This window comes from Apodemus sylvaticus, chromosome 14 (genome assembly GCF_947179515.1).
Source record: "Apodemus sylvaticus chromosome 14, mApoSyl1.1, whole genome shotgun sequence".
Classification (NCBI taxonomy): domain Eukaryota; kingdom Metazoa; phylum Chordata; class Mammalia; order Rodentia; family Muridae; genus Apodemus; species Apodemus sylvaticus.
This window is the reverse complement of record NC_067485.1, coordinates 6,840,521-6,868,061: the sequence shown is the minus strand read 5'-3', so window position 1 is coordinate 6,868,061 and position 27,541 is coordinate 6,840,521. Positions and strand designations below refer to the sequence as shown.

Genomic DNA, 27,541 nt, shown 5'->3' with positions numbered 1-27,541 from the left:
TTATTTTAAATATGTTGTACATATCGAGGAGGATATTAACTCTGCCATTTCTCTAAGGACTCCCTAAGCAAAATACAGGAAGTTTTTACTTTTTAAAGGCGGCTTCACAGCCAGGTAAGCAGTGCTCTGCAGTGCCGAGCAGAGCCCCCGTCAAGGCTTCAAGAACACTTGCAGCGTTACTCTGAAGAACATCTGTGTCTTTTTAAGGCTTCTTTGAAATCTGCCCGTTTTAAGTGCACAATCCAGTGATGTTCAGTGCAATTTGCATCTTCTTTGAAAAGAGATTATGTCAGGTCCACTCATCCCAGGCCTGCGTAGTCTTTCTGTCCATCTGTGTGGTTGCTACAGCTCCTAAGTTACACATTTGTACAGAATGTCCAGTGCCCTCTTGCTAGGTCAACTCTGGTCGAAAGGCCTGCTTTCCCCCAGGCATTTTTTTTTTTTTAGATTTTTATTTATTTATTATATGTAAGTACACTGTAGCTGTCTTCAGACACTCCAGAACAGGGTATCAGATCTTGCTTCGGCTGGTTGTGAGCCACCTTGTGGTTGCTGGGATTTGAACTCAGGACCTTCGGAAGAGCAGTCGTGCTCTTAAACTCTGAGCCATCTCTCCAGCCCCTACCCCAGGTATATTTTAACAACATTTGGTTGTTTCTTCTCTGCTTCCAGAATACTGATAATTCTACCCAGCTATCCCATTTATCATTACAACACGCTCCCTCCAGACCAGAAGCCAAACACTGGCTGTTGACTCTGTTGCCATCAGAGATCAAAATGATATATCCCAGTAGCAAAACATAGCACGTTGAATAGTTTTTCTCCTCTGCTCAGCAGCTGTACAATGTATCGGTCGTCACTGAGTGCCACTGAGATCCACTCTGGAAATAGAACTGTTAAATTTCCGATGGACTTGTATTTAACCAAAAGCAAAAGGAGGGGGGAGGGAGAAGAGGAGATGAGGGGGAGGGAGGAGAAGGGAGGAGGGAGGAGGGAGGAAAGGGGAGGAGGGAAGAGGAAGGAGAGGGGAGGAGGGAAGAATAAGGAGAAGGGAGAGAGGAAGGAGAGGGGAGGAGGGGGGAGGGAGGAGAGGGGAGGAGACAGAGGGAAACAGCTGCAGCTTCAGCAATCCCTCCTTTCCAGATCCTCCTGCAGATAGATCCTTGAACCCCTAGATGCTCCAGACTCCATAGCGTGGAGTGGATCCCATGCACCCATGTTCTCTACTATTTGTGCCATGAGAATGTTTCATACAAGTCATGCTATACCACCTAGGGAATGAGGGCAGGGAAGAAACCCTGAGCCTGTGCACCAGAGACACTGGAAGCCCCAGGAGCTGGAGGCACAGGCAGTTGTGAGCTGCCCCATGTGGAACCGAGCTCAGGTCCTCTGCGGGCCAATGCTCTTCAGTGCTGAGCCATCCTTCCAGCCCCTAGCTACTTAGTTCAGAATTCCTCAGGTTTGTGTTGGTTTGAATGAGACATGTTCCCCGATAGGCTCACATATTTGAAAATTTAGTCCTCACTTGATGGCACTATCTGGGGAGGTTATGGAATGTTTATGATATGAAGCTGTACTGGACGTTTATGATATGAAACCTTTGAGAGTTCACAACTTGGTTCCAATTTGTTCTGCTTCCTATGTGTCCTGACTGGTTTTGTGTGTCAACTTGACTCAAGCTGGAGCTATCACAGAGAAAGGAGCCTCCCTTGAGGAAATGCCTCCATGAGATCCAGCTGTAAGGCATTTTCTCATTAGTAATGGGGGAGGGGGAGAGGGAAGGCCCAGCCCATTATGGTTGGTGCCATCCCTGGGTTGGTAGTCCTGGATTCTATAAGTAAGCAAGCTGAGCAAGCCAGTAAGTAACATCCCTCCATGGCCTCTGCATCAGCTCCTGCTTCCTGACCTGCTTGAGTTCCAGTCCTGACTTCCTTTAGTGATGAACTGCAATGTGGATGTGAAAGCTGAATTAACCCTTTCCTCTCCAACTTGCTTCTTGGCCATGATGTTTGTGCAGGAATAGAACCCCTGACTAAGACACTATGTGAGGTAAAGATGTGATCTCTCAGCATCCTGTCCTTGACACTGTGCCTCCCTTACCATTAGGGACAGCTAGTCTTTTGGTCTCTTAAACTAAAAGGCACTCTTCTTCATGTTGCTGTTAGTCATGGTAGTATGGCAATGTAAAAGTACCTGTTACAACATGGAACACTTTTTCTTACAGGATACTCCAGTTAGCCTAAGGAGGACTGTCATGAGACTTAGATGGTAATAGGCCAAACTCCTAAAAGACAGACATGTCACCAGAGAAGATGGACATGAAGTAAACAAGCGTATGGAAAAGTGTTCCCGCCACATGCCACCAGGAAACACCTACTAAAACAACCAAACAGAGCTGCATGACAGTTATAACGGCCAGTATCAAACATGATGGCACCAATGCTGGCAAGGCTGTGGAAGTCTCTTTTCTGGTGGAACACTGTATGCCTCATTTTGTTACTTCCTTACAAAATTCAATACACTCTTGTTGTAGGATCCAGCAAAGTACTCTTTGTTATTACCCAATGTCTTAGTTAAGGTTTCACTGTTGTGAACAGACACCATGACCAAGACAAGTCTTTTTTTTTTTTTTTTTTTTTTTTTGGTTTTTGGTTTTTGCGAGACAGGGTTTCTCTGTATAGCCATGACTGTCCTAGAACTCACTCTGTAGACCAGGCTGGCCTCGAACTCAGAAATCTGCCTGCCTCTGCCTTACAGAGTACTGGGATTACAGGTGTGTGCCACCACCACCCAGCCCAAGGCAACTCTTATAAGGAGAACATTTAATTGTGTCTGACTTACAGGTTCAGAGGTTCAGTCCATTATCATCAAGGTGGGAACATGGCAGCATCCAGGCAGGTATGGTGCAGGAGGAGCTGAGAGTTCTACATCTTCATCTGAAGGCTGCTAGCAGAATACTGACTTCCAGGCAGCTAGGATGAGGGTCTTAAAGCCCACACCCACAGTGACACACCTCTTCCAACAAGGCCACACCTCTTCCAACAAGGCCACACCTCTTCCAACAAGGCCACACCTACTCCAACAAGGCCACACCTACTCCAACAAGGCCACACCTCCTAATAGTGCCACCCCCTGGGCTCAGTATATACAAACCATCACATCTGACTAAGTTGAAAATGCACTTCAGCACATGATTATTTTTTGGTAGTTGTATTTCATAGTTACCAAACTTAGAGACAACCAAGATGTCTGATCTGTGGTAGGTAAATCAACTCAGAGACAAGTTCAGAAAGTGAAAATGTTACTCAGCAATAGAAAATGAGCTATCTAGCCTTGAAGAAAGATGGGGGGATTTTAAAAGCATGTTATGAAACTAAGAAGATGATATGTTCTTTGCTTTCAACAATATGATACTGTGGGAGAGCAAAACTGTGTTATAAAATCAATGGTTGCGAAGGCTGGGAAGGGGGGGATGAGTAAGTAGATACAGAGAACTTGGGATTTCTGTGGAGTCTGGTGTATGGAGCACAAGATATGAGTTTATGCCACTGTTTACTGTGGATGGCAAACTGGGATCCTGAAGCTACCTGTAGACTCTTGGTGATGATGAATCATGGTAGGGTCATGTGGGGGACATTGTGCATGTGCCAGCCCAGTGTTACATAAAGGAAACTTTGTAACGGTTTAAAAAACTGAGGATAACCTTTAGCTTACTTTCCTACCTCCATTTTTACTGGGACTGTGGACATACAGCATATGCGTGATTAAAGTCTGGGCCTCACCCAGGATACCAAAGCACTGTGGTGCTTTGAATGAGAATGTCCCTGTAGGCTCTTCTATTGGAATACCAGGTTCCCAGCTTCCAGCTAATAGTGCTTCCTGGGAAGCTTTAGGAGGTGTGGCCTTCCTAAGAGGAAGTGTATGGCATTAACTTTAAAATCCTCCCTCCACTTCCAGTTCCCTCCTCTCTCCATTTCCTATTCATTTGCAGACAAAGAGGTGTATTCTCAGCTTCCTGCTGCCTGGTTTCCCTGCCTTAAAGGATGGTCACCCTCTGGAACTGTAAGACCAGTTTATGTTATTTCTGGTTACAGTGTTTTCCCATTGGGGTAGAAAGTAACTAAGGCAAACATTCTACAATCCAATGGCATCCCAACCAGACAGCTTTCTTGATTTAGAAGATGCTGGTGTAAGTACTAAGTAAACTTTTATAACTCAACTCTATGTCTGAAGAAAGCCTGAGAACAAATCTTCATGCATTTTGTGGTGTAAAAGTCATCAGGGTGGGTGGGGGAGTTTTTATCAGTGTCTTTTACTGAAGCTTTTCCTCTTGTTAGGATTCTGTCTAAGCTCCACCCCACCCTTATGTGGCCCACTATAAAAGGGGGTGCTTGCCCTTCCTCTCTCTCTTTTCCTCTTGCTCACTTGTTCTCTTTTGCCCTCTTGGGCTCTTCCCTTCCCCCTTCCTTCCCCTTCTCTCCATGTGGTCTTGGCCGGCCTCCACTCCTCTACTCTCTCCTTCTCTCTGCCTTTCTCTGCCTCCACTATTCTCTTAACTCCCCTTCCCATGCTCTAAATAGACTCTATTCTATACTACACTGCTGTGTGTCTGGTCCCTCAGGGGAAGGGATGTCTCCTCATGGGCCCGCCAAGGCACTGCCTTCCCACAGACATGGCCATAGAACATATTCTGTACCTATTTCTCTTTTATAAACACAGCACTTGTGCCAACCGTCTCATGTTCTGGAACACCCGACATCAGAAACTCAATGGACCCAGGGTTCTGGCATCATCTGTTCCTTCAGATGTAGAAGGACATCAGGGATGCTTGTTACATGTGGCAGTGATTCAGGATTTCTGTCCCACTGACTCATTTCTATCAGAACAGCTCAGTTTGTTAGAGTTTTGTTATTTTCCTCAGGCAATTATAAGTGAATTTTTCAGATGACCTGGGAAAGGTCATTGTTTATTCTTTTTGAAGGACTTTAAAGTTTTTAAATTTATTTTATGTGTATGAGTGTTTTCCCATGTGCACATGTGCGCACAGTATGTGTATGCCTGGTGCCCACTGAGGCCAGAAGACAGCATAAGATACCCTGTAACTGGGGTTACAGTTGATAGTTATCGTCTAATTGCTGGGAATCGGAGCCAGGTCCTGTGGAGGAGTAGCCAGTGCTCTTAAACACGGAGCCATCTCTCCAGGCCATGGAATCTTTATTATATATCATAATAATAAGCATTTGTAATTAATTAATGTAATTAATAATAAGTGTTAATTACAAATTATGGGAGGAACAATGAGAGCAATTGAGATATTTTTGTTTAGGTTTCAGTCAAGAGAATATATCCCTGTCCAACAACCATTGGTGTAAACAGCAGACACTTGGTACACGGCCTCCAAAGTGGTATTGAGGAATCTGAAAGCCTCCCACTGCTGCGGAGAACCTTCCTAAGAAAGGCAAATTAGGTCACACATTCTTGGACAGATATTCAGTAATTGGCCCATGCCAAGAACTTCCAAACTCTTCCAAGAATTTGGAAGACAGCCTCCAAACTCTTAAGGCCAACACAGTTACAAAATAATGGGTAGTGTCCATTTTATACAGCACACTCTTCTATTTTTATGTTTACATGTTTAGTTATTCATGTTTTTAAGTATCACGATGTTGCTGGCCTTGAATCATTAGGTAGCCAAGATAGACCCAAACTCAAAATCTTCCTGCCTCGGCCTTCCACGCATAGTGATTTTAGGTGTGCATCACCAGGCTTCACCATACGACTCTTCACTAGAACTTTTGATACAGTGACGTCATATTGTGTGTGAATCCATACCCTGCCTATCAACAATAAGGCACCAGGTGACATGTGCTGTGTAGCTGCTCTTCCTATTTGGCTTCATAGATATTAGCCTCCAAGACCTGGTTTCATGTGACACAGGAAGAAGATAAATGAGCAGCCACTGTCAGGATCAGCCATTGCTCCTCCTCCTTCCTGCCAGGAGCAGTCAGTGCTCCTCCTCCTCCCTACCAGGAGAAGTCAATGCTCCTCCTCCTCCTTGTCAGGAGCAGTCAGTGCTCTTCCTCCCCTCTGCCAGGAGCAGTCAGTGATCCTCCTCCTCCCTGTCTGGAACAGTCAGTGCTCTTCCTCCTTCCTGCCAGGAGCAGTCAGTGATCCTCTTCCTCCCTGTCAGGAGCAGTCAGTGATCCTCCTCCCTGAGGTATATGCTTCTGGGCACGTCCTCACAATGTGTTATCATTAAAACATACTTAGAAATAAGAGAAATAGTAAACCGTTTAAACTTCAAAACAAATAGCACCACATGTATTATATATGTATGCATGTGTTTGCATGTAGTCTCTATTAGCAGAAGTAGGAGCGTCACAGGTATGTGAACAGAGTCCCGGTCTGAGAATGTCGCATTAAATACGTCAACAATGTCAACAGGTTTTGCTCTTCTTGCAAATCTTCCAGTTGACAAGGGCTCTGGGGTTAAATTAATGGCAAGTTTGTCTTTTTTTAAAAAGCTATGCTTCTATAAATCCTCCCCTACGCTCCGTGAATGGGACCGTAAATCATGTCACCGGCTTGAGTAAGGAGGCTTTTAGCTCCTGGACCGTGCCAGGACACCCAGAAGCTTTCATTGTGATTGGGTCTCCTGCAATATTTAATACCCACCCTCGCAAAAAAGGAGAGATTTCTATGTGGACTGAAAAGATTTTAACCGTAATTTCTGCTGAAAGGAAAATAAATAGAAATCGATGGTGTGAGGTCTGATAGCTTTAAAGAGGTTCATTAGTCACCACAGAGGGGAAAAAGTAGACTCAATGGAGGAAAAAAGCTACTTTCCTCACTAAATCAATGGGGATGTTAGTTCCAATTTTACATGTGAGTATGATCGGCACATCCAGTTCTGATGAGGGTATAAAGCTGAGTGCTTGTTTCTGGATTTTATTTCAATAATAATCCAAAATCGGAAGCTTGAGTGAGAGGAACTGGGAACCGAAAAATACAGCAGGCAAAAGCCCAGAGGGTTTTCTTCCCGGCCTCACAGATCCCCAGAGAGAAAACCAGGCGGATGAGCAGAGACTTGAAGTGAAGCTTCAAGCTGAGCATCCCTGTCTCCAGGCGGGAAAGGACCAAGGACCGGTGTCTGTGATTTCTATATTTTGTAGGCCTCTTGTGAGTCGTCTCTAGTAACCTTATTCAAAATCAAATTGGAAAAGCTCCATCACTTCTTCATGTGGACCTCTCTCCTCGATGCCGGGGTTCTGGCCGCTTAAAGAAGCCCGAGAGTCACAGTTCTAATCTTCGGTGTCGTTTCTTGTCCAGACCCTGCTTTCCTGTGACTTTCTGCCCGACCACCTTCTGTTCCTCTCTTTCTTCCACTTTGAAAGGTCTCACTAAATGCCAGCTTCCTTGAAGCCCTGGACTCCTCCCACCCCTGAATCCTCCTGCTGTAAAAAATAAAATAAAATAAAATAAAAATAAATGAATGAATGAATGAATAGGAGAGCATGCCTGACTCTAGGTATGGCAGAGGAGAAAGTTTGTTAAAGAAACGAGGGAGGGTGAGGATAGCCAGAGGGTCCAGGGTGATGGTGACTGGAGCATAGGGAAAGAAAAAACAGTCTTGCAGACCAGCTCTAAGGGCCGGGAAAGCTAGAAGGGCCATGCGGAGGTGTGGTGTGGTGGGGGTGCGTTTACCTGTTTGTTCACATCATCGGTCTCTCTAGACTGTGAGCCATCATCTCTTCACTGAGCCACCTCTCCAGTGAGACTCTCTAGCGCCCCCTAGCTCCCAGCCTGTGTTAACACCGCCTACCTTCCAGCTTGTGATAGCTCCCCCTACCTTCCAGCCTGTGATAATGCCTCCTACCTTCCAGCTTGTGATAGCTCCCCCTACCTCCCAGCCTGTGATAGCACCCTGCTCAGTCTGAGTTAGTATGCCCCTCACTCCTCGCCCCATGCACACATACACATTCCAGTCTGTGGGGGCCACAGCGGGGCATTGGATACCCTGGAATTGGAGTTACAGGTGGTCGTGAGCGGCCTGATATAGTTTCTGGGTAGTGAGTTAAGAGTCCCCTGGAATAGCAGCAGCAAGCCCTCTTAAATGCCGAATGATTTCTCCAGTTCCAAGGAAAGCACTTTTAATAATGAACCTAGGTACAGAAGTATTCTGCATGGTATTGTTTAAAAATATCCACTCTTGGTGCTGGAAAGATGGCTTAGTGGTTCAGAGCTTTGGCTGCTCTTCCCAGAGAACTGGGGTTCAGTTCCCAGTACCTTCATTTTGTCTCACAACCACCTGTAACTCCAGTTGCAGGGAATCCAGTGCCTTCTTCTTGCCTAGCGTCTCCACAAGCACTGGGAACACACATGGTGCACATAAATACATGTAGGTAAAACACTCTTATGCATAAAATAGAAAAAACAGATCTTTTAAAAGAATGTCCATCTTGGTTAAGACCAAAGTTATATTGTTAAAAACCAACCCAAAAGTGTCTTTCTTTGATCTGACACCATTTTGCTAATTAAAAAAGAAAAGAAAAGAAATGTAAGCCTTAATTTAAAGTCTAAGAAACTTCTGGTACATCCTGGTGCACATTCTTTGCTTTCAACAGCTAATTTGAAAAGGACCACATAAGGATGCAAGGAATCCATCAGATGTGATGGGACTGAGTCCTTTGAATGATGCTTAGTCCTTTCCCAACTCCCTGCAAGCAAGAAGTGAATCTTTAATGTGATAAATCTCTGCTATCTCTAAGGTTTTATTAGCAAGTTGTTTCACTCAGACTAATGAAGCTATGAAACATAATCCTGAAATCTATCCTGTGGTTTCAAGTCTACCTCCACGATGGCCATAGCCTTTAGTATGTATTAGAATTGATCATTCGTGTGGACGGCCTTTGCAGCCTTGATCTCCTAACATGTGGGTTCTTGTCTTCTATGAGCAAGATGTGTCCCTTGGGGTTGTTTTGGTTTAGAACATTACACAAAATCAATGCCAGATATTCTGATTATTACATAATGAACTTAACTTTTAAAAAAAAAGATTAATTAATTTATTATATGTAAGTACACTGTAGCTGTCTTCAGACACACCAGAAGAGGGCATCACATCTCATTACGGATGGATGGTTGTGAGCCATCATGTGGTTGCTGGGATTTGAACTCACAACCTTCGGAAGAGCAGTCAGAACCATCTCTGTAGCTCATGAACATAACTCTTATACACAGATTATCTCTTTAGATTTGCTTAGGGGATGAGAATGCATTATTGTTCCCATGTGCATTATTTTCTTTATTTTGTTCATCATTTGTGTGTGTGTGTGTGTGTGTGTGTGTTGTTCAAAAGATGCGTTTCTGCAGTCACTTCAGTCTTTGCACTATGGTTTCTGGGGAACCAAACTCAGCTTGTCGGGCTGTGTGGCAGGCACCTTTGCCTGCTAAGCCATCTCCCTCGCTTTTGTCCCCATTCATGGGCCATAAAACTGAGGCTAAGAAAATTAACCCTAAACTGGAAAAAGCTAGTTTACGTAACTGTGTAAAGATTCCATTGAGAGAATAATTTCTCCAGCTGGTGTGATTTCAAAGTTACGTTTCCTTTAGTTTTTTTTCCGAATTCCTTTAGCTTCTCATGGCTTTCTTATATGGTTGATCTGGTGTTGTATAATAAATCACCCTACAATAATGACTCACAGGACTTGAGCTAGAAGCTGTTAACCGTCTGATAGCCGGATGAGTGGACCCGATGGTTAGGGCATCTCCTTGACTCTTTTGAGCTCTGACTTTAGAGGGCAATTCGAGGAGAAACTCTCTGAAAGGCCATAGAATAAGGGGGGTGAGGGTGGGGCAGGCTAACACTGGAAAGAAACCACCCAGTGTGGCTACCCCAGATTTTCTTTCAAACTATGAAGATGAGGGCTGAAGGCATCTCCATGGGAAGGAGCACTAAATTCCTCAGGACTGGAGGAAAGCCCAGGAATTAAAGACTGTTTTAAAGCACCACAATCGCCCTTTCAAAAAGATCTGAGTTGGTACAGATCTGAGTGAGTGATTCCTCCAAGCTAGGAGATGGCCTCATGAATATTAGATGAAAATTTATAACTCTAAATTCCATGCTGCTTCTCCGTGACACTAGAAAAAAAAGTGTCTTCTAACCAGCCCTAATGGCCCCAAGTAGATCTGATCCTTTCAGTGGCCTTGGAAAATGTTACATTTTCCAAGTGTTTTTCATTTTTTTCAACAGATGCATTCATTTGCATGCTTCCCAAATGAATCACCTTTTTATTTATTTATTTGTTTTTTGTTATTGTTGTTGCTGTTGTTATTTTTATTACATGCTTCCCAAATGAATCACCTTTTTATTTATTTATTTGTTTTTTGTTATTGTTGTTGCTGTTGTTATTTTTATTGTATTTGTCAATTCTCAAGATTTTTTTGTATTGATTCTCCTTCTCCCGCACTTGGGTCAATGGCATCTTCTAATCGCATTCTTTAACGTGCGAGCCGGCTGGGCTCTTTCCTTGGGTCCTTAGGAATACCTTCTTTTCTGCTTGTGTTTCTTTGGAGAGGTGTACTCCAGCCTCCCTGCCAACTTGCTCCAAAGCCGAGGCTGGCCTTAAGTTCCTGATCTTCCTGCCTCCTTCACCCATGTGCTGGAATTACAGGTGTGTGCTACCACTCCTAGCTGGGGACATATTTAAGATTAGGATCTGATACATGGCCAGAGGAACATTCTTTTGCTTCACTTTGTTCTTTTAGGCCCAAGCCTCCTCAGTTGAAAATATCTGTTGAATCGAGAGTTTGAGCAGTGGTGTGGATATGAACACTTGGCGGGTTCACGGATGAACTTTGGCAATTCTAGGCATCAGTATAGAATCCCCTTTAGGAACTTCATTAAGTCAGGAGCACAGGGAGAGACCTATGGAAAATGGCTGAATGGATACTGGTTTCGCTGGTGGACCCAGAGTGTCTGCGTAGACTGGCCAGTCCTCAGCAATTCAACGCAAAGCAAATGGATACTGTTTTGACAGTAAAACAAAAAAGCAAACAAAACAAAGACAGCGTAACTACGTTGATAACGGTTTTTTTTTTTTTTAAACCGGATAGATCCAAAACACCATCATTTGGACATGTAGCTAATATAGAGACACACCCACGGAGATTTTTATTCTTTTTTTTTAATACGACTTAAACATGTCTGGTGTATATTGTATGCTTAATACAGCTCAAGCAGGACACGCTGTGTTTCAGTTGAGCAACCACAGTACTGACAGGACTCACAAGCTTTGTTGGGCCTCTGATATCTCAACCTTTTTCTTCCTGGATCTCAGGCATCTCAGCTCAAAACAACCGGCGGGAGACGCCCCCTCTGATGAGGCCCCTGCTGTCCTCTCTTGGTTTTTGTTGTCAACACAGAAGAACAGAGCGACCTCATTTATAAGCTATTTGTTTGCTATCGTTTCCATCAGGGTGTGGGCGTCTCCGGAGCAGGACTTTATTGATTTGTGTCTGAAAACTGCTTTTCTTTTTTTTTTTTTTTTGGAGGGGGGGGGTGGGGGTTTCAGGCGCGGAGCACGTTGTCTGGCCCACACGGATCCTTGGGTTCACATTCTGGGGCACGAAAGCCTCCGGCTTCTTCGAAGTCGGCGGCAGAGGGCAGCAGCCGGGCGCCGAGTCACAGGTGGGGCGCGCTCTCGGTGCGGGCGAGTGGGTGTGTGCGGGGTGCGCGCGGCGGGGCGGGAGCGCGGACCGGGAGGAGCCGCGAGCGCAGCGGAGGAGGAGGGCGCGGAGGAGGTGGTGGCTGCGTCCCCGCGGGGCTGAGCTGCGCCCGACGCAAAGAGCGGAGGCCGCTCGGAGCTCCCCCGGACCGGAACCCGCCGCGGGGCTCAGGGCGTACGAAGCGAGAGCTGCGGGCCGGGTGAGTGGCCTCCGCAGGCAGTGGGAGGAGAGGGACAGCGGCTTGGGCGCCGGGCGGGGGAACAGGTGGCCGGGCAGGGCGCTTTGTGTCCCTTCCCTGAGCTGTCCCCACGTCGTCCGGAGGCGGAGGCAGGGACCCGGGGACGCCAGGCACGGGGTTGGGGCGCGGCAATGCGGGGTGTGGGGGTCCCTCAGCCCAGACTTAACAAAGGGCTCGTGGCCCCTGCCTGCGGGAGGCCTTGAGATTGGGGCCCAGCCCCTGGGACCCCGATTTGGGGGTGGGTACCGTTTCATTCTTTTCCCCATGTCTTTCAGAGGGCTGCGGCTTGGTGCATGAGGGGCCCGCAGCGACGAGGCGGCGGTGGGGATGGTTCGGGCCGCGGAGCCGGAGTGGCCTGGGCTTTGGTGAGGCGTGACAGTCTATCATGACTGTGTTCAGGCAGGAAAACGTGGACGACTACTACGACACCGGCGAAGAACTGGGCAGGTACCAGGAAGGGGTGGCGGAAGCGCGCGTTGTTTGTGTTTTGGGGGCTTGTGCGCGGTAAACAGATGCTGCTTAAAACAGGCATGCCCCTGGCTGGCCCTTCTCTGAGATGTGCAGATGGCAGAGGAACCGGTGCCTAACCAGCTAAGGCCGGGGGGCCAGGAATAAACTGCCTTATCCGAGGGGTGGAGAGGCAGCTACAGTGCAGTTACTGGGTATGGTCAGAACCCTTGGATAAGAACCCTTGGATAAGAACAGACTTCATTGTGTGCAGTACTAACTCCTGTCAGCCAGCCTTCACCCTTCTGAGACAATGAGGCAAACGCAAAGAGTCTTAACTGCAACTGGAGGGACGCCCGCGTGTGATTTAAGCAGAGTACAAGTTAATTAATGGGCACTTAAAAAATTAATACTCTCCCCCTGTGCTAAATTTTCAGTGCAACACCAACCAGGATTGGTAGGCAGGCGTGGAACTTGCCAGATGTTGGCCTTGGATTTTGAAACTTCTTCCAACCAGGAATTTGATCCCTGGGGCTTGGTAGTGGTGGCTTTGGTGTCGTTTATGGCGGGTGTCTAGATTCAGAGCGTACCAACACGCTGTGGGGGATGCGATGCTGAGCAGAGCGCGTTAGTTAGTGTCTAGGTGCACAAAGAAGATTTCACTGGGAGCCCTTGATGACTGCGGGGTATCCCTTTCCATTAACCCACCGAGTGTATTGATCAATGTGAGCAAAGAGTCCAGTGTTCGTTCCTAGATTTAAAATTTGCCTTGTGGAATTTGTGTATTGGCATCGTGACAGAAGCAGGCAAAAGGGCTTATAAACAAACGTAGTTGCAATTACTCACACAGAGTGTGTATTGAAGTTTGTATTTTTCCATATATACCACATAACCTCATATCAGGCTTTTTTTTTTTTTTAATTCATGGAAAGGAAATTCAAAATGTGGGGTGGAGGGGAGGCCAACACCTTCTATTACCAAATAGGATTTTTGAAAGATGTCTAACCAAAACTTTAAAATAATTCAGATAGCCCAGGAAAGAAAGAGGTCTAAAGAGTTACTGCACAGGATGTTTATGTGTGAGTTCGGCGTAGCCTTGAGGCTTCTGTGGAGCCTGTGCTGCGGAAGACAATACTATTATCTCAGATCTTCGTAAGTAAGTAAAGGCAGGGTTCTGAAAGATCACATTTCATGGATATGGTGAACACTGAGATTGAGAGTGTGCAGTTGAAATACTTGGCTTAACTGGAATTCAGCCACTCTCCTGTGGTTTACAGCAAGATGAATGTGTGTGGGGTTTAGAAAATAAAAAGGGTCGGAAAAAAAGGTTTTGATACCATTTCTGTGAGAATGTATAGAATAACACATTCTATAAATTATCTTGCAAAAAGGGATGGGAAAATACTAGGTGAGATGATTGTCTTATGAATAAAATTCATTGACTTTGTTTCCTTTAGGATCCTTTTCTGGATTAAGAGAAAGGGGGAGGGGCAGGGCGTTCCTGTGGTTAGCAAGTGGATTTTTGATCTTCATTGCATGGTGGTGATGACAGGGATGGTGGTTTATTCATTTGTTACTAATGTCTTGCTCTGATTTTTGGCTCTTGTCTATGTTTCTGTGTCTAACTATTGTCCAGGAAAGACTAATTGATGAGTTGCTTATTTAATAATTCATGTGACCTAGGAATTTTGAAGAGGTGCTCTGGAGTAACTGGGAGTTGGGATTTTTAAGAAAGAAAGCACACATCTATTGCGATAGCTGCTCTTGTTTTTGCCAAAAAGGTGAAGCATGTAAAGGTTGGCTTTTTCTAAGGTTGTTCCACAACTTGTGGTTTTATCCTGTCTTGAATATCATCACTTCTGCCTTGGAAGCTTTGATGTGAGGTGCACAGGCAGAGAAGATGCGGCACACAGGATATCATATGTCTCTGGAAGACTGGGCATAGAGGGAGGGGCTCACAGGCAGAGAAATGGAAACAGACAGGAATGTGGCCTGAATGCAGGGTGTCTTAGTTAGGGTTTTACTGCTGTGGACAGACACCATGACCATGTCTTATAAATGACAACACTTAGTTGGGCCTAGTTTACAGGTTCAGAGGTTCAGTCCATTATCATCAAGGCAGGAACATGGCAGCATCCCGGCAAGCATGGTGTAAGAAGAGCTGAGGGTTCTACATCTTCATCTGAAGGCTGCTAATGGAAGACTGACCTCCAGGCAGCTAGGATGAGAGTCTTATAGCCCACACCCACAGTGACACACCTATTCCAACAGGGCCACACCTCCTAATAGTGCTAATAGGCCAAGCTTACACAGACCATCACACAGCTCTGAGCTGTGACCTAAGAAGAACTGCAAATGGACTAGCACTTCGTAGTTTCAAACTTAAATTTATTTATGACTCTCTGTATTTGTTGTATCAGTGCAGGTGGCTAAAGACCCCAGAAGAGGGTATTGGATCTTCCCAAGATTGAGTTGTAGACAGTTATGAGAAACCTGGTGTGAGTGCTGGAACTTGAACTTGTGTCTTCTAGGAGAGCAGCAAGCCCTCAACCACTGAGTCCTTTCTCTAGCCCCACCTAGGTTTCTTTAGTGATCCTTAAATATAGCTGTTCTTCACATAGGTGGACCCCAGAAATACTTATCTGAGAGAGAAAGGATGAGTTTTAAGGAAGTAGAACACACTATTGTTATTTAACTTGGAATTGTTATTTACTATTGTTATTTAACTTGGAAAAGCCGGGAGGGTGTGACTTTTGAATGTGCATGTGTTTGTGTGTGTGTGTATCTGTTATTGCCCTAGACTGTAGAACTTCTTGTTGACTGCTGAGAACTTTAAAACTACCCTGGTTTTTGTCAGGGAGTGACAGGTGAGATCAACCACTGGACAGATAAGCTACGCTGAAACCCAACTTAGCATTTTAGTGGCTTTGTGACCCCCCCAGGTCCTAACTGATAAGCCCAGTGCTTATTCCCTGGAACCTGTGAAAACCAAGTCATTTAAGGGGTGGAGACAGTTTATAAGGTCCAAACCAGAACAGATTACCTGTAGGACTGACCACTGACCGGGATGGGTAAGTGTCTGAGACGGCTGATGGCTGTGGATCTCTTGGGAATTCTCATCTGTTTACCACTTTGAGGAGGGGGCCTGCTGTGTGGGAAGGGTCCTGGCGGAGACCTTTTCTGAAGCTGACCGTGTTAGATTATTGCAGCTCTGGGCTAGAGCTCTGTCCTCCAAGCAGAAGTGGGGAGTGCAGGGGGACATTTTCTTTAGAAGATCTTTGGAGCCCTTCACTGCTAACTCAAGGAGGCTGTCTAGCATTTCTTGCCCTCCTCTCCTGAGAGGCTGAACGCAGTGCTCCTTCCACGGCATACAGTGTTCCCTGAGAGTTCTGATGTGGGCAGCTTTCAGTCCTGTTATGCTTAGATTGTTTTAATAGCCCAGTGCACCCTGGCATCATTTCTCAGCTGGGACTTTTGGGCAGCTGCTTGCTGGCTTGCTCGCCACCGGCCCAGGTTAAACTCTTGGCCATCCCTGAGCTTGGCCTGTGACTTTTCTGGGTACCTCCTTGTCTACTGCTTTGCTGAGGGACTGGCCTTGTCTCTGTTTCATGGTCTGATCTTACTTGCTCTTACAGAAGCCCACTTCCTTAGTAACTCTGATAACTTTCAAAAGAGTTGTTTGTGTGTGTGTGTGTGTGTGTGTATGTTCACATGTGCACATGTGCAGAGTCCAGCATGCCTTTCTTTTTCAGTCTTTACCTAGTCCTTTAAAGCAGGCTCTTTCCCTCCACCTGGGGTTCACATTTTCTTAGGCAGGCTAGCAGCCAGCAAGCCGGCATCAACGATTTCCCTTCCCACACTTTTCTCTTCTGAGCTGGAGTGAATTGTAAGAGTGTGAGAGATGCCTAGCTTGTATGAGTGCTGGGATTTGAACTCCCAGCCCCCTGAATTGCATGGCAAGCCCTCCATAGCCGTGAGGCATCTGTGTGGTCACACCATGGCCAGAGAAGCCAGATAGAAGACTTGTCTGCAGGGTCAGCTTCCTGGGTTTTATATGGCTGTTCATCATGATCCTTGCAGCTTGCTTGAGAGTTTATGCTCTGTGGTCCAGTGTCCCTGTGGTTCTTTCTCTAGAGGCTGTATGGTGTGCTGAAGACACAAGGCCAATGTATCAGAGCTACTGGGGCAGCAGAAGAAGGTGGACTTAAGGTGAAGATGGTATTTGCAGCTGTTAAGGCCTTGGTGCACTGTTTTGGATATCTACAGTTATATGGTCTTGGGTGAATTCGAGACAGTGGCCCTGGGTTTATGACACATAGTCACTGCCTAATATTATTAATTTAATAACCTGTTTTCTGTATTATGTCTGCTGCCACCCTGCACAGCAGTAGCCTGTTTGATCTCCCAGGTAGCGAGATCTTAGACTTTCTCACCACGTTCTCATTGATAGTGCTGAATCAGATGGACGGTGCTTAGCAGGTGCTCATGTGTGGCGACTGACAGAACGGGTCCCCGGGAAAGTGTAGATATGGGCCTTCAGCGAGTGTGAGGAGGACAGACACTGAAGATGTGGAAGCTTCTGCTCATGGCAACGAAACCTTCACGTTTGCATTCTCTGCCACCCAACATCAAGGAGCACACCCGCCCAGATTTCCAAAAGCGAGATCAGTTTTAAGGAGAACAAATGGAGTGGAGCGTTAAATATTTCACATCAGCTTGGATGGCGTTTAGAAGCTTATAATCCAGATTTATGGCCTGCCCTGTTTGGCATAAAATCCATAGGCGTTTTAATTGAAAGTAAGAAATTGTGAGAAGGCAGTGGAAAGGCAGGCACGAGGCTGGTGGTATTTATTAGGGAGAGCAATTTGGTGATGGAAGGTTTGTGTTCTGGCCCTGGGCCTGAACTTAGGTTCAGGGTGGCCAGTAGCAGAGCCAGTAGGCAGAGGAGGTTTGGAGCTGACTTCCCGGGCCTGCATGCATGCTCTTCCACTCCGGGCTTGTGTTTTTTATTGCTTCTAGGATCCTGATGGGTCCGTTGTGTTGACACACCCCAGGAAAACCCGAGAGAACTGTGATGCTGAGGGGGAGCTCAGGACATTTCACAAGCTGAGGGGACATTCATTATTATCCCTTGCCTCCCAGGACTTGTCACTCCCTGAAGGCATGGACTCTTACCCTCCACATCCTGTGGGGAGAGGTAGGGGGGTGACTGGGTGGAGAGACACAAAATTCACTGCAGGCTATCTCCTCAGATGCTGTGTGTGTGTGTGTGTGTGTGTGTGTGTGTGCTCGCGTGCACGCGTGTGTGAGGTGCAAGCAGACAAGGAAATGTGTCCTTAATTGTGAGCTAATTGCTATGCATACCCAACCTAAACATGACGCTGTAGAAAGTGCCTTTCTGATCATGAGAGAAAAGAAAGTGTGTGTTGAAGGGGAGGTGGGTGGCGTCCCTTGTCTTTAGACAATCTGAGGCTTCAAGGACTGTTGCCTGGGAGAAGTCTGGTGGTCAGCAACTCCATTCTGTGTGGTGTTTAGTCACAGTAGCTTTCCCAAGACAGCTGGTTAGAAGGTGACTGAGATCACCATCTGCCTTCCCCTCCAATCCCTTCCAAATCAAATTTCAAGTTGCTTTTGAAAGCAATATCTTGGACACCTCTGCTCTACACTCTAGTTGACACAATGTAGAGGATAGTTGAATGCATGGATTATCTTGGTCTTCCTGGGACAGAAAACTTGACGAAAACACTCAAGGGTTTTTAGTTCATGGTTTCACTGCCCCCCACCCTCTGCCCATGTCAGGGACTGTCAGTGTACAGCAGCCAGACAGCACAGCAGTCTCATTCAGGTAGCTCTGGATCAGAAGTAGAGGTCTAGGCAGCAGCCACAGGTCAGCCTACCGTGTAGCCACTGAGGCCCAACCCCTCATGACATACTTCCTTCAGTTCAGCCCCACCTTCTAAAATTTCTTCAGTCTGTGGGGGATGTTTCAGATTCAAACTGCAACAGTTTCCAGTCTACAGAAGCCTGCCAAAGCGAGCCAGACCTGCTCTGGACCTTCTGAATGTGAGTGCTCCCTCAGGTCTAAGGATGGTCCCACCATCTTACCACTCCCTTGTGAATTGTTCTCTGCAGTTACATACCAGTGTTTGTAGAGTGTTTGTAGTTTAGTCAAGTCCCCAAGTTAATTGTTCAGTATTTTGTAAACTTGACAAAACTCTTAGGTTATAGTTTAACTTCCTGGTACTGTAGTGTGGAAGACTCTGGTTTTTCATTTCATGGTCATTGTAGCTCAGACCTAGTGTATGATCATTTGGGATTTTATTGGGAAGGTGACATCAATTAATTTGTTTCGATTTTCCTGGGATATCTCAGCAGAGTAAAGTGTATCTCCCCTTGGCCTCGATGGGGGTTCCACAGAACTGTGGTATTAGTAACAAATCTTCACATCCCTTTCTGGAGATTCTAAGTGCATTTCCTTAAGGGGGGAGTTAGGAGAGGATGGAGGGAAGAAAGTTAGCATTTGATTTTCTGTCCTCCTACTAATATGGTTTAAATAACAATATACTAATTCTAATACTAATACTAATACTAACCTTCCCTGACTTTCATCTTTCTTGGAAAAACAAAAGGTCTTGCAACCCCAGTGCTGGGCAGAGGGAGGAGAGGGAGAGGATCTCGGGGCTTGCTGGCTCTGAGCTTAGTTCCAACTTAGTGAGAGACATGGTCTCAGAGATACAGTAGACACTGATGGAGCAGACAACCAGTGTCCTCTGGCCTCCTCAAAAGCCTAAGCACACTCACACCCTTGTGTACACCTCATACAGGCCCCACCACATTACCTCAGGCTGTTTGTGTGAGGTGTGAATGGAAACAGGTGAATTTTATGTTTAGACTTGGGTTTTCTCACTGAGATGTTTGTAGATATGTAAGTCTTCTAAAATCTGAAAAGAAGGAAAAAACAATAGTCACCAAAAGAAGAAAAAAAAAAAACAATCCTAAACACCCAGGGTCCTGATCATTTTGGGAAAGGGTCAAGGGTCACTCATAGTCTCCACATTTCCTCACTTGCAGGAATGAACAGATTTCCACGGTTGAGTATTTTTGATATATACATACAGCTGTTCAATATATATCTGGGGTAACAATGAGCAGCTGTTCCACTGAGCCACACCCTCAACCCATCTTTTACTTTTGGCTTTTGGGGTATGTGCACGTGTGCGTGCGCCTTCGTGTGTGCGTGTGGATGCAGGCACATGAATGTGTGCTTGCTTGTGGAGGCCACAGGCCATGCTTTAGGAGCCTCTGGCTAGCTGGCTTGGATCTATTCCTGTCCCTACCTCCCTGCACTAGTTTTATAAATGTCTACTGCCACGCTTGGCTGGGGACTGAGTCCAAGTCCGAGTGGCCAACACTTCACTGACTGAGCCATTTCTCTAAGCCCCACTTTAACTTTCTCTCTCTCTCTCTCTCTCTCTCTCTCTCTCTCTCTGTCTCTCTCTCTCTTTAAATTTAACACAGTGTCTCACCTTGTATTCTTTGCTGGCTGGAACTCACTTTGTAGACCAGGATGAAATCAAACTGTCTCCTCCTCTGCCTCCTGAGTGCTAGGATTCAAGGCGTGTCCCACAAACCTGGCCATGTCTTTCCCTTTTTAGTATGAAATTGTCCAGCCTGTTTTAGATGTTATGACAATTTCCCATGCTCGGCCTGCAGTGCAAGATTTTCCAGTTGGAAAGAATAATCAGTGCCTTTCTCAGGATGGCTGTCCCATCCTGAGGAGGGTTAGAGTTTTCTCTGAGCTTCCTCCTATCTGCTTAGCAACTCCTGGCCCAGCTGCACAGGAGGCAGGGTTAGTACCATTTAAGTAATGGAAGGAAAAATAAGCAGCGAGCTCTGCTGGGGAGAAGTGGAGAATCCATCAGTGTTGATGTCGGCTCAGTTCTGTTACCATCATCCTTTGGGAGGGTCTGCGTTGCACTGGTTCCTCTGTACAGCTCACCCCTCCCCCATGTTCAGCTCACCCCTCCCCCATGTTCAGCTCACCCCTCCTCCATGTATAGTTTACCCTCTCCCCTATACAGCTCATCCCTCCTCCATGTTCAGTTCACCCCTCCCCCTGTACAGTTCATCTCTCCCCCACATTCAGCTCCCCCTCCCCCCTGTACAGCTCCTCCCTCCTTCTGTGGTTTGCAGGGAGTAGCAGAAGTGTGTGTTTCTGGGAGAGGGATGGAGTTAATTAAAGCTGCTGCTTTACAGGAACAGTGTAGGTGCAGAAGGTGTGTGCGCCCTGTAGAAGACAGACTTACCAGATATAGCTAAAGTCAGAGATGACCTCACCTGCGGGGCCACAGATGCCACCCTAGGAATCTGTGAACCAACAGGTACCATTAGGACTGAACCTCGCTGGCCTGAGCACATAAAATCTGGTGTGTTCAGGAATCCCAACTATTTGATGATGGACAGGATACTCAGTGTGCTATTTTGGATTTTCACTTGAGGAAAGCTCCGTTCGTGAGTTCATCGAATATTCCAAAGTCTAAAACATTTGTGACATCTGGTACATTTCCAGCCTAAAGTGTCACAGAGAGGGGACACTCAACTTGTAATTATCGATCCATCTATCAGATGGCAATCAGTCTGCTATCTGTACACCTGGGATGGGTTGAATCACTTGGCGAAGTGTTCATTGTGTAATCCTGAGGACCTGAGTCAGGATTCCTAACACTCAGGTACAAGATGAGTGAGACAGCAGGTGTGTCCCTGGGGAGTTGGAGACAGCAAGATCCCTGGGGCTTGCTGGCCAGTTCGGATAGCAGAACCAGTGAACCTCAGGTTTAGTGAGAGGCCCTGTCTCAGAAAGTACAAAAGCAGTTGAGGAATATACCCAGTGTTGGTGTCAGATTTCAGGCATCCACATGCAGGCATACGTGCACACACAGATAGACATGTACCCACAGGCAGGCAGACATGCACACACAGATAGACATGTACCCACAGGCAGGCACAGTGCACACACAGATAGACATATACCCACATATAGGCAGACATGCACACACAGATAGACATGTACCCACAGGCAGGCACACGTGCACACACAGACAGACATGTACCCACATACAGGCACACCTGCACACACAGATAGACATGTACCCACAGGCAGGCAGACATGCACACACAGATAGACATGTACCCACAGGCAGGCAGACATGCACACACAGATAGACATGAACCCACAGGCAGGCAGACATGCACACACAGATAGACATGTACCCACATACAGGCACACCTGCACACACAGATAGACATGTACCCACAGGCAGGCAGACATGCACACACAGATAGACATGTACCCACAGGCAGGCAGACATGCACACACAGATAGACATGTACCCACATGCAGGCATACGTGCACACACAGATAGACATGTTCCCACATGCAGGCACACGTGCACACACAGATAGACATGTACCCACAGGCAGGCAGACATGCACACACAGATAGACATGTACCCACAGGCAGGCAGACATGCACACACAGATAGACATGTACCCACAGGCAGGCAGACATGCACACACAGATAGACATGTACCCACAGGCAGGCATATGTGCACACACAGATAGACATGTACCCACATACAGGCAGACATGCACACACAGATAGACATGTACCCACATGCAGGCACACCTGCACACACAGATAGACATGTACCCACATGCAGGCACACCTGCACACACAGATAAACATGTACTCACATGCAGGCACACATGCACACACAGATAGATATGTACCCACATGCAGGCACACGTGCATACACAGATATGTACCCACATGCAGGCAGACATGCATATACAGACATGTACCCACATGCAGGCATACGTGCACACACAGATAGATATGTACCCACATGCAGGCAGACATGCACACACAGATAGACATGTACCCCCATGCAGGCACACATGCACACATAGATAGACATGTATCCACATGCAGGCATACCTGCATACACAGATAGATATGAATACACATGCAGGCACACCTGTAGACTGGTAGATATGTATCTACCACGTTTGCAAACATTGTACACACACACACACACCCTTTATAAAGTATTGTTTCTCTGAGTGACTACAATTAGCTGTGCACTGCTGTCAGACATGTTAGAAACTCCTAGCTCTGTGGTTCCTGTGCTTGCAGATAACCAGTTTGGTGGTTTCCTTTCCCACTCCAGCTGTTGGAGGAATCCTTTCCTCTTGGATCTGCCTCTTGCTGTCCATGGGTTCAGCAATTCCAGTTAGAGTCACTGTACAGCTCATCTGCCTGTACAGGTTCATAACCAGACATGAGGATGTGGTTCAGGGCTTCTAACCGGTTTTTGTCCGTCTGCTTTTTGTTGCTGTAACAGAATGCGGCGAGCTGAGTTGTTTAGAAACAGAAGCTTATCTGGCTCCCAGTTTTGGAGGATAGAATCTGAGGGCATAGTGCCCGTGTCTTCAGAGTCCCTTGTCAGCGAGTTTTGTGGGGACTAGATCTCTGACTTTTCAGTGTATTGTCATCACACAGACACTATTTCTGCGATACTCCATTTTCTCACTTATGAAATGAGAACTGTCTCTATGCCTTCCCAAGGCTGCTGTGTCAATACTATGTAAGGTGACTGGCACAGTAATAGTCACTCCAGTGACTGTTTAATAAGACCGAGAGTAAGAATGAAAGACAGTTGGGCAGTGTGGTGCATATCTATAATCCCAGCACTCTGGAGGCAGAGATGGGCAGATCTCTGTGTTTAAAGCCAGCCTGGTCTATATGTGAGCTCCAGGCCAGCCAGGGAGACCCTGTCTCAGAGAGAGGAGAGAGGGATTGACTAACTGTAAACTGGTTTGGAGTCTGTATTTCTGGGTCCTCTGTCTTCTTCCTTCCTCACGTGCAAACTCAGGTTCTGGTCTTAGCTCCTGGTGGCTGTGGCTGTGGCTGTGTCTGTGGCTGTGGCTTTGGCTGTGGCTGTGTCTGTGGCTGTGGCTGTGGCTTTGGCTGTGGCTGTGTCTGTGGCTTTGGCTGTGTCTGTGTCTGTGTCTGTGGCTATGGCTATGGCTGTGTCTGTGGCTTTGGCTGTGGCTGTGGCTTTGGCTCTGGCTGTGGCTCTGGCTGTGGCTCTGGCTCTAGCTATGGCTCTGGCTGTGTCTGTGGCTGTGGCTGTGTCTGTGGCTGTGGCTGTGTCTGTGTCTGTGGCTGTGGCTCTGGCTGTGGCTTTGGCTGTGTCTGTGGCTTTGGCTTTGGCTGTGGCTGTGGCTGTGTCTGTGGCTGTGGCTTTGGCTGTGGCTTTGGCTGTGGCTGTGGCTCTGGCTGTGGCTGTGGCTTTGGCTGTGGCTGTGGTTCTGGCTGTGGCTTTGGCTGTGGCTGTGGCTGTGGCTTTGGCTTTGGCTGTGGCTGTGGCTGTGTCTGTGTCTGTGTCTGTGGCTTTGGCTGTGGCTGTGGCTTTGGCTTTGGCTGTGGCTGTGGCTTTGGCTTTGGCTGTGGCTGTAGCTTTGGCTGTAGCTCTGGCTGTGGCTCTGGCTGTGGCTCTGGCTGTGGCTGTGGCTGTGTCTGTGGCTTTGGCTCTGGCTGTGGCTCTGGCTGTGGCTGTGGCTTTGACTGTGGCTTTGGCTTTGGCTGTGGCTGTAGCTTTGGCTGTGGCTGTGTCTGTGGCTGTGGCTGTGGCTGTGGCTGTGGCTGTGGCTTTCCCTCATTCTTGTCCACTCTGCTCTTCTCTCCTTTCTTCCAGCACGGCTCAGCTTGCTGGGTGGGTCCCTTCTGGTGTCAGCCTCATTTTTCTGAGCCATTTGTCTGTATGGGTCTGTTCCTGCTGTGTTGTCTGTTCCTATCTTCTGGGCTGGGCTCGCTTGGCCTTCATGAGTGCTTTTGTAATGGGCTGGTGTTTCTTCCAGTATCTCTTAAACATCTGACTGGGCATTGGAAAGCTAGCTACTGCTGGAGGTGGAGCTTAAGTGCACCCAGACAGCAGGAGGAAAAGGGAGCCACATCAGGGCCAGGAGTCTCCTAAAAAGAGAAGGGCTACAGAGGGAAGCAAAGTGAGAGGGAGGGGAAGAGGAGGGGGTGAATGGACGAGAGAGGGGGGAGGGGAGGGGCGGAGGGAAGAGGAAAGGGAGGGGGAGGGGAAGAAAAGGGGGAGGGAGAGAGGGGAAGGGGGAGACAGGTTGGGGGAGAGGAATCCTGCTGCCTTCAGCCAGAACCATCTGCTTGGTAAGAAGGGTTCCTGGACCTGCTTTGTAGGGTGGTGACCCTGAGACTGTGTGTCAGCATGTAAATTCATGTTTTAATGTGGCTTTTTTTGAGGCTGAGTTTCTTCGTATAATCCTGGCTGTCCTGGAATTCACCCTAGACCAGGCCGGCCTCAAACTCACAGAGATCCCCCTGCCCATGCCTCTCCAGTGCTGGGAATAAAAGTGCATGCCACCACTGCCTGGCTTAATGAATGTGGCATTTTTAACTTCTCTAAAGTAGCGCTATCTTTTCACAGTTTACATGTTAACTTGGAAAGCCCGCTGGAGTGGCTAGTTACAACACTAGGGGTTCGATGAAGGAAAACTGGATTGATTTGTGTTATGGATCGTTATGCTGAACAGGGAGTCTGAGATGAGCGCCTGCTACAGAAAGCAAGACTCAGGGCGGATCTGGGGCTCCAGGAGGCTCCATTCATTCCTGACACGCGGTGATTGGAGATGTGAGAGCGGGTGCTTGGCCAACTCAGGCTCGCCTTTGCCAAGAAAAGTCCATTAGGTTGGTGGTTGAAAGGCTGAATTGTTCAGATCTGCCTAATGGCCAGGCTCTGCCAGCTGCTGGCCAGTGCCCTCTGCTGCTGCTGAGTGGCTGTCCCTGTCAGTGGTTGGAGGTAGCATACGGCTTGTCGAAGCGAGCATGACTTTTAAGGATTCATTCTTATTGGGGGGGGGCGGGGCATTGCATTCATTCTTTAGTTTATAATAGCTGTGCTACGCAGGGCAAAAGAGATGGCCCAGTGATCCAGGCGGTGGTGGCGCACGCCTGTAATCCCAGCACTCTGGGAGGCAGAGGCAGGCGGATTTCTGAGTTCGAGGCCAGCCTGGTCTACCGAGTGAGTTCCAGGACAGCCAGGGCTACACAGAGAAACCCTGTCTCAAAAAAAAAAAAAAAAAAAAAAGAGATGGCCCAGTGGTTAAAAGCACTGCAGAGAGGATCTGGATTCAGTTCCCAGCACCCACGCCATGGCTCACAACCAGGGAACTTGACACCCTCTTCTGGTTTCTGTGGGCACCAAACATACACCGGGCACATAGGGCCACAGGCGGGCAAGATACGGAGACACAAACAATAAATAATTTTTAAGTGAGATAAAGGAAAGTAAAAATATTTTTTAGAGTCTGGTCAAGTTGTTCTGATTTGAAGAATTTGATTTTTTTCTCTCATTTCCCCCTTTATCCGCCCAACTTTTTGTGAGAGGTAGACAAGTGCACACTGGTGAGATCCGGTGCATATACTGAGTGCTTGTGAGTCTCTCTTGCAAGAAATTGGAGTCAAGATGTGAAGGGAGGGCACAAGGAGCCTGAGGTTTACTAGGGACTGCCCCTAGTGTTAGGGTTCTGTCTAAGCTCTACCCCACAATTACCTGGCAGTACCAGCTATGCCCCTCTCCACAGTTACCTGGCAGCAGCCAGGTAGGCCTGGCCCACTATAAAAGAGGGTGCTCGGCCCCTCCTCTCTCTCTTATCTCGCTTACATCTCTTGCCCCTCTTGGGCTCTCCTCCCCTCCCCCCTCTCCACGTGGTCATGGCCGGCCTCTGCTTCTCTACTCTCTCCCTCTCTCTGCCTTTCTCTGCCTCCACTACCCCCCTTAACTCCGATCCCATGCCCTGAATAAACTCTATTCTACACTATGCTGGTGTGTGTCTGGTCCCTCAGGAGGAAGGGATGGCTCGGCATGGGTCCGCCTCGGCACCCCCTTCCCCCACACGGCCATATAATCACAACACCTAGACCATAGACCAGCATTTGGAAGAGATCAGAAGTCCACACTTTACAGCTGAGGAAACCGGGCCTCTGAAAACGGTCCAGGCTGGGGTTTATGCAGCTGAGCTGTAAAACCTTTATCTCTAGCATCCAGTCACCCGGCACTGTGAAATCAAAACAGCAGAGCAAAGCAGAGAGGCGATCCATCCATCCTGGAGACTGAGGTGGCAAAAGTAACTGTTGTTGGGGAGGAGTAGCTCATCATCCGAGGTGTATGCTCTCTCTGCCTTGGTCCCAGCCATAGTGGCATTCCTGGACCTTCACTTCTTTGTTTCCTCCAATCCCAGACTTCTCTTCCCCGACCTCCTCTGGGTGGGCCCTCCTGTGCATCGAACAACCTCAGCTCCCCCCAGTGACACAAAGAAATGCCCGCTGCTGCCATAAGTCTGCTATGGGAGCAGAATCCTTTCTCTATCCAATGAGGATCACTTAGTGGCAGGATGAAAACAGTCTTGGCTGACAGGTGCAGGGGCCAAGGCCAAGGAGGTTGTCCTGCATCCAGTAGGCAAAGAGCATATCTTTGAATTTCTGTTGGACTGAGCTAAAAGAAGGTTTTGAACTTGGAGGTCCAGGGCTGGGACAGTTTCCGCTGGTTTGTTCTGGCTGCTCCTGAAAATGGTTGTCTCCTTCATCACTGCTTGGCTGGGAACAGAGTGGAGATCGGGGCTCTCAGTGCTGAAATGGATGTTCTTTCCCACACCTTCTGAGGATGGGAGAGGTTTAACAGCACAGGCTTACAGCTGGGCTGGATTCCTAATCACGAGGCAGGGAAGAGGGTGGGGGGCAGGATGTGTGACACCCCCCACCACCCAGAACCCCTCAGTAGTCCAGTCAGTCCCCAGGTGAGTGAGCTTGGTCCCAGGAGGTCTGCTATGTAGAGTCTCATGGACAATGCCTCTGTAGGGTGCCCGTCAGTCGGGGTCTCTGCAGGTGTTCCAGCATGAGCTGCAGCCGGCTTCCAATTCTACCTTCTTGCATTCCAGCCTTTTGTTTATACTAAAAAGGAATATGGAATGATTTTACCCAAAAGGGAGCTAGATAGAGAAGGAAACTGAACAGCTTAGGGATTTTGCTTCAGTTTACCTTC

The 27,541-nt window shown here is 47.5% G+C and overlaps 1 protein-coding gene across 4 annotated transcripts in view; it reads left to right on the top strand.

Moving 5' to 3' along the window:
- Positions 1–11,642: 11,642 nt before the first annotated feature.
- Positions 11,643–27,541, top strand: part of Dapk1 (death associated protein kinase 1) — a 165,464-nt gene continuing 149,565 nt past the window's right edge. For 3 of the 4 annotated variants that reach the window (XM_052156687.1, XM_052156690.1, XM_052156689.1), the window contains exons 1-2: positions 11,767–11,926; positions 12,241–12,412. In XM_052156687.1, coding sequence (XP_052012647.1) covers positions 12,351–12,412 — 62 coding nt within the window. In that variant the 5' untranslated portion in view covers positions 11,767–11,926; positions 12,241–12,350. Of the gene's footprint in view, positions 11,690–11,766; positions 11,927–12,240; positions 12,413–27,541 lie in introns of those variants that run through there. The other variant, XM_052156688.1, reaches the window with a different exon arrangement.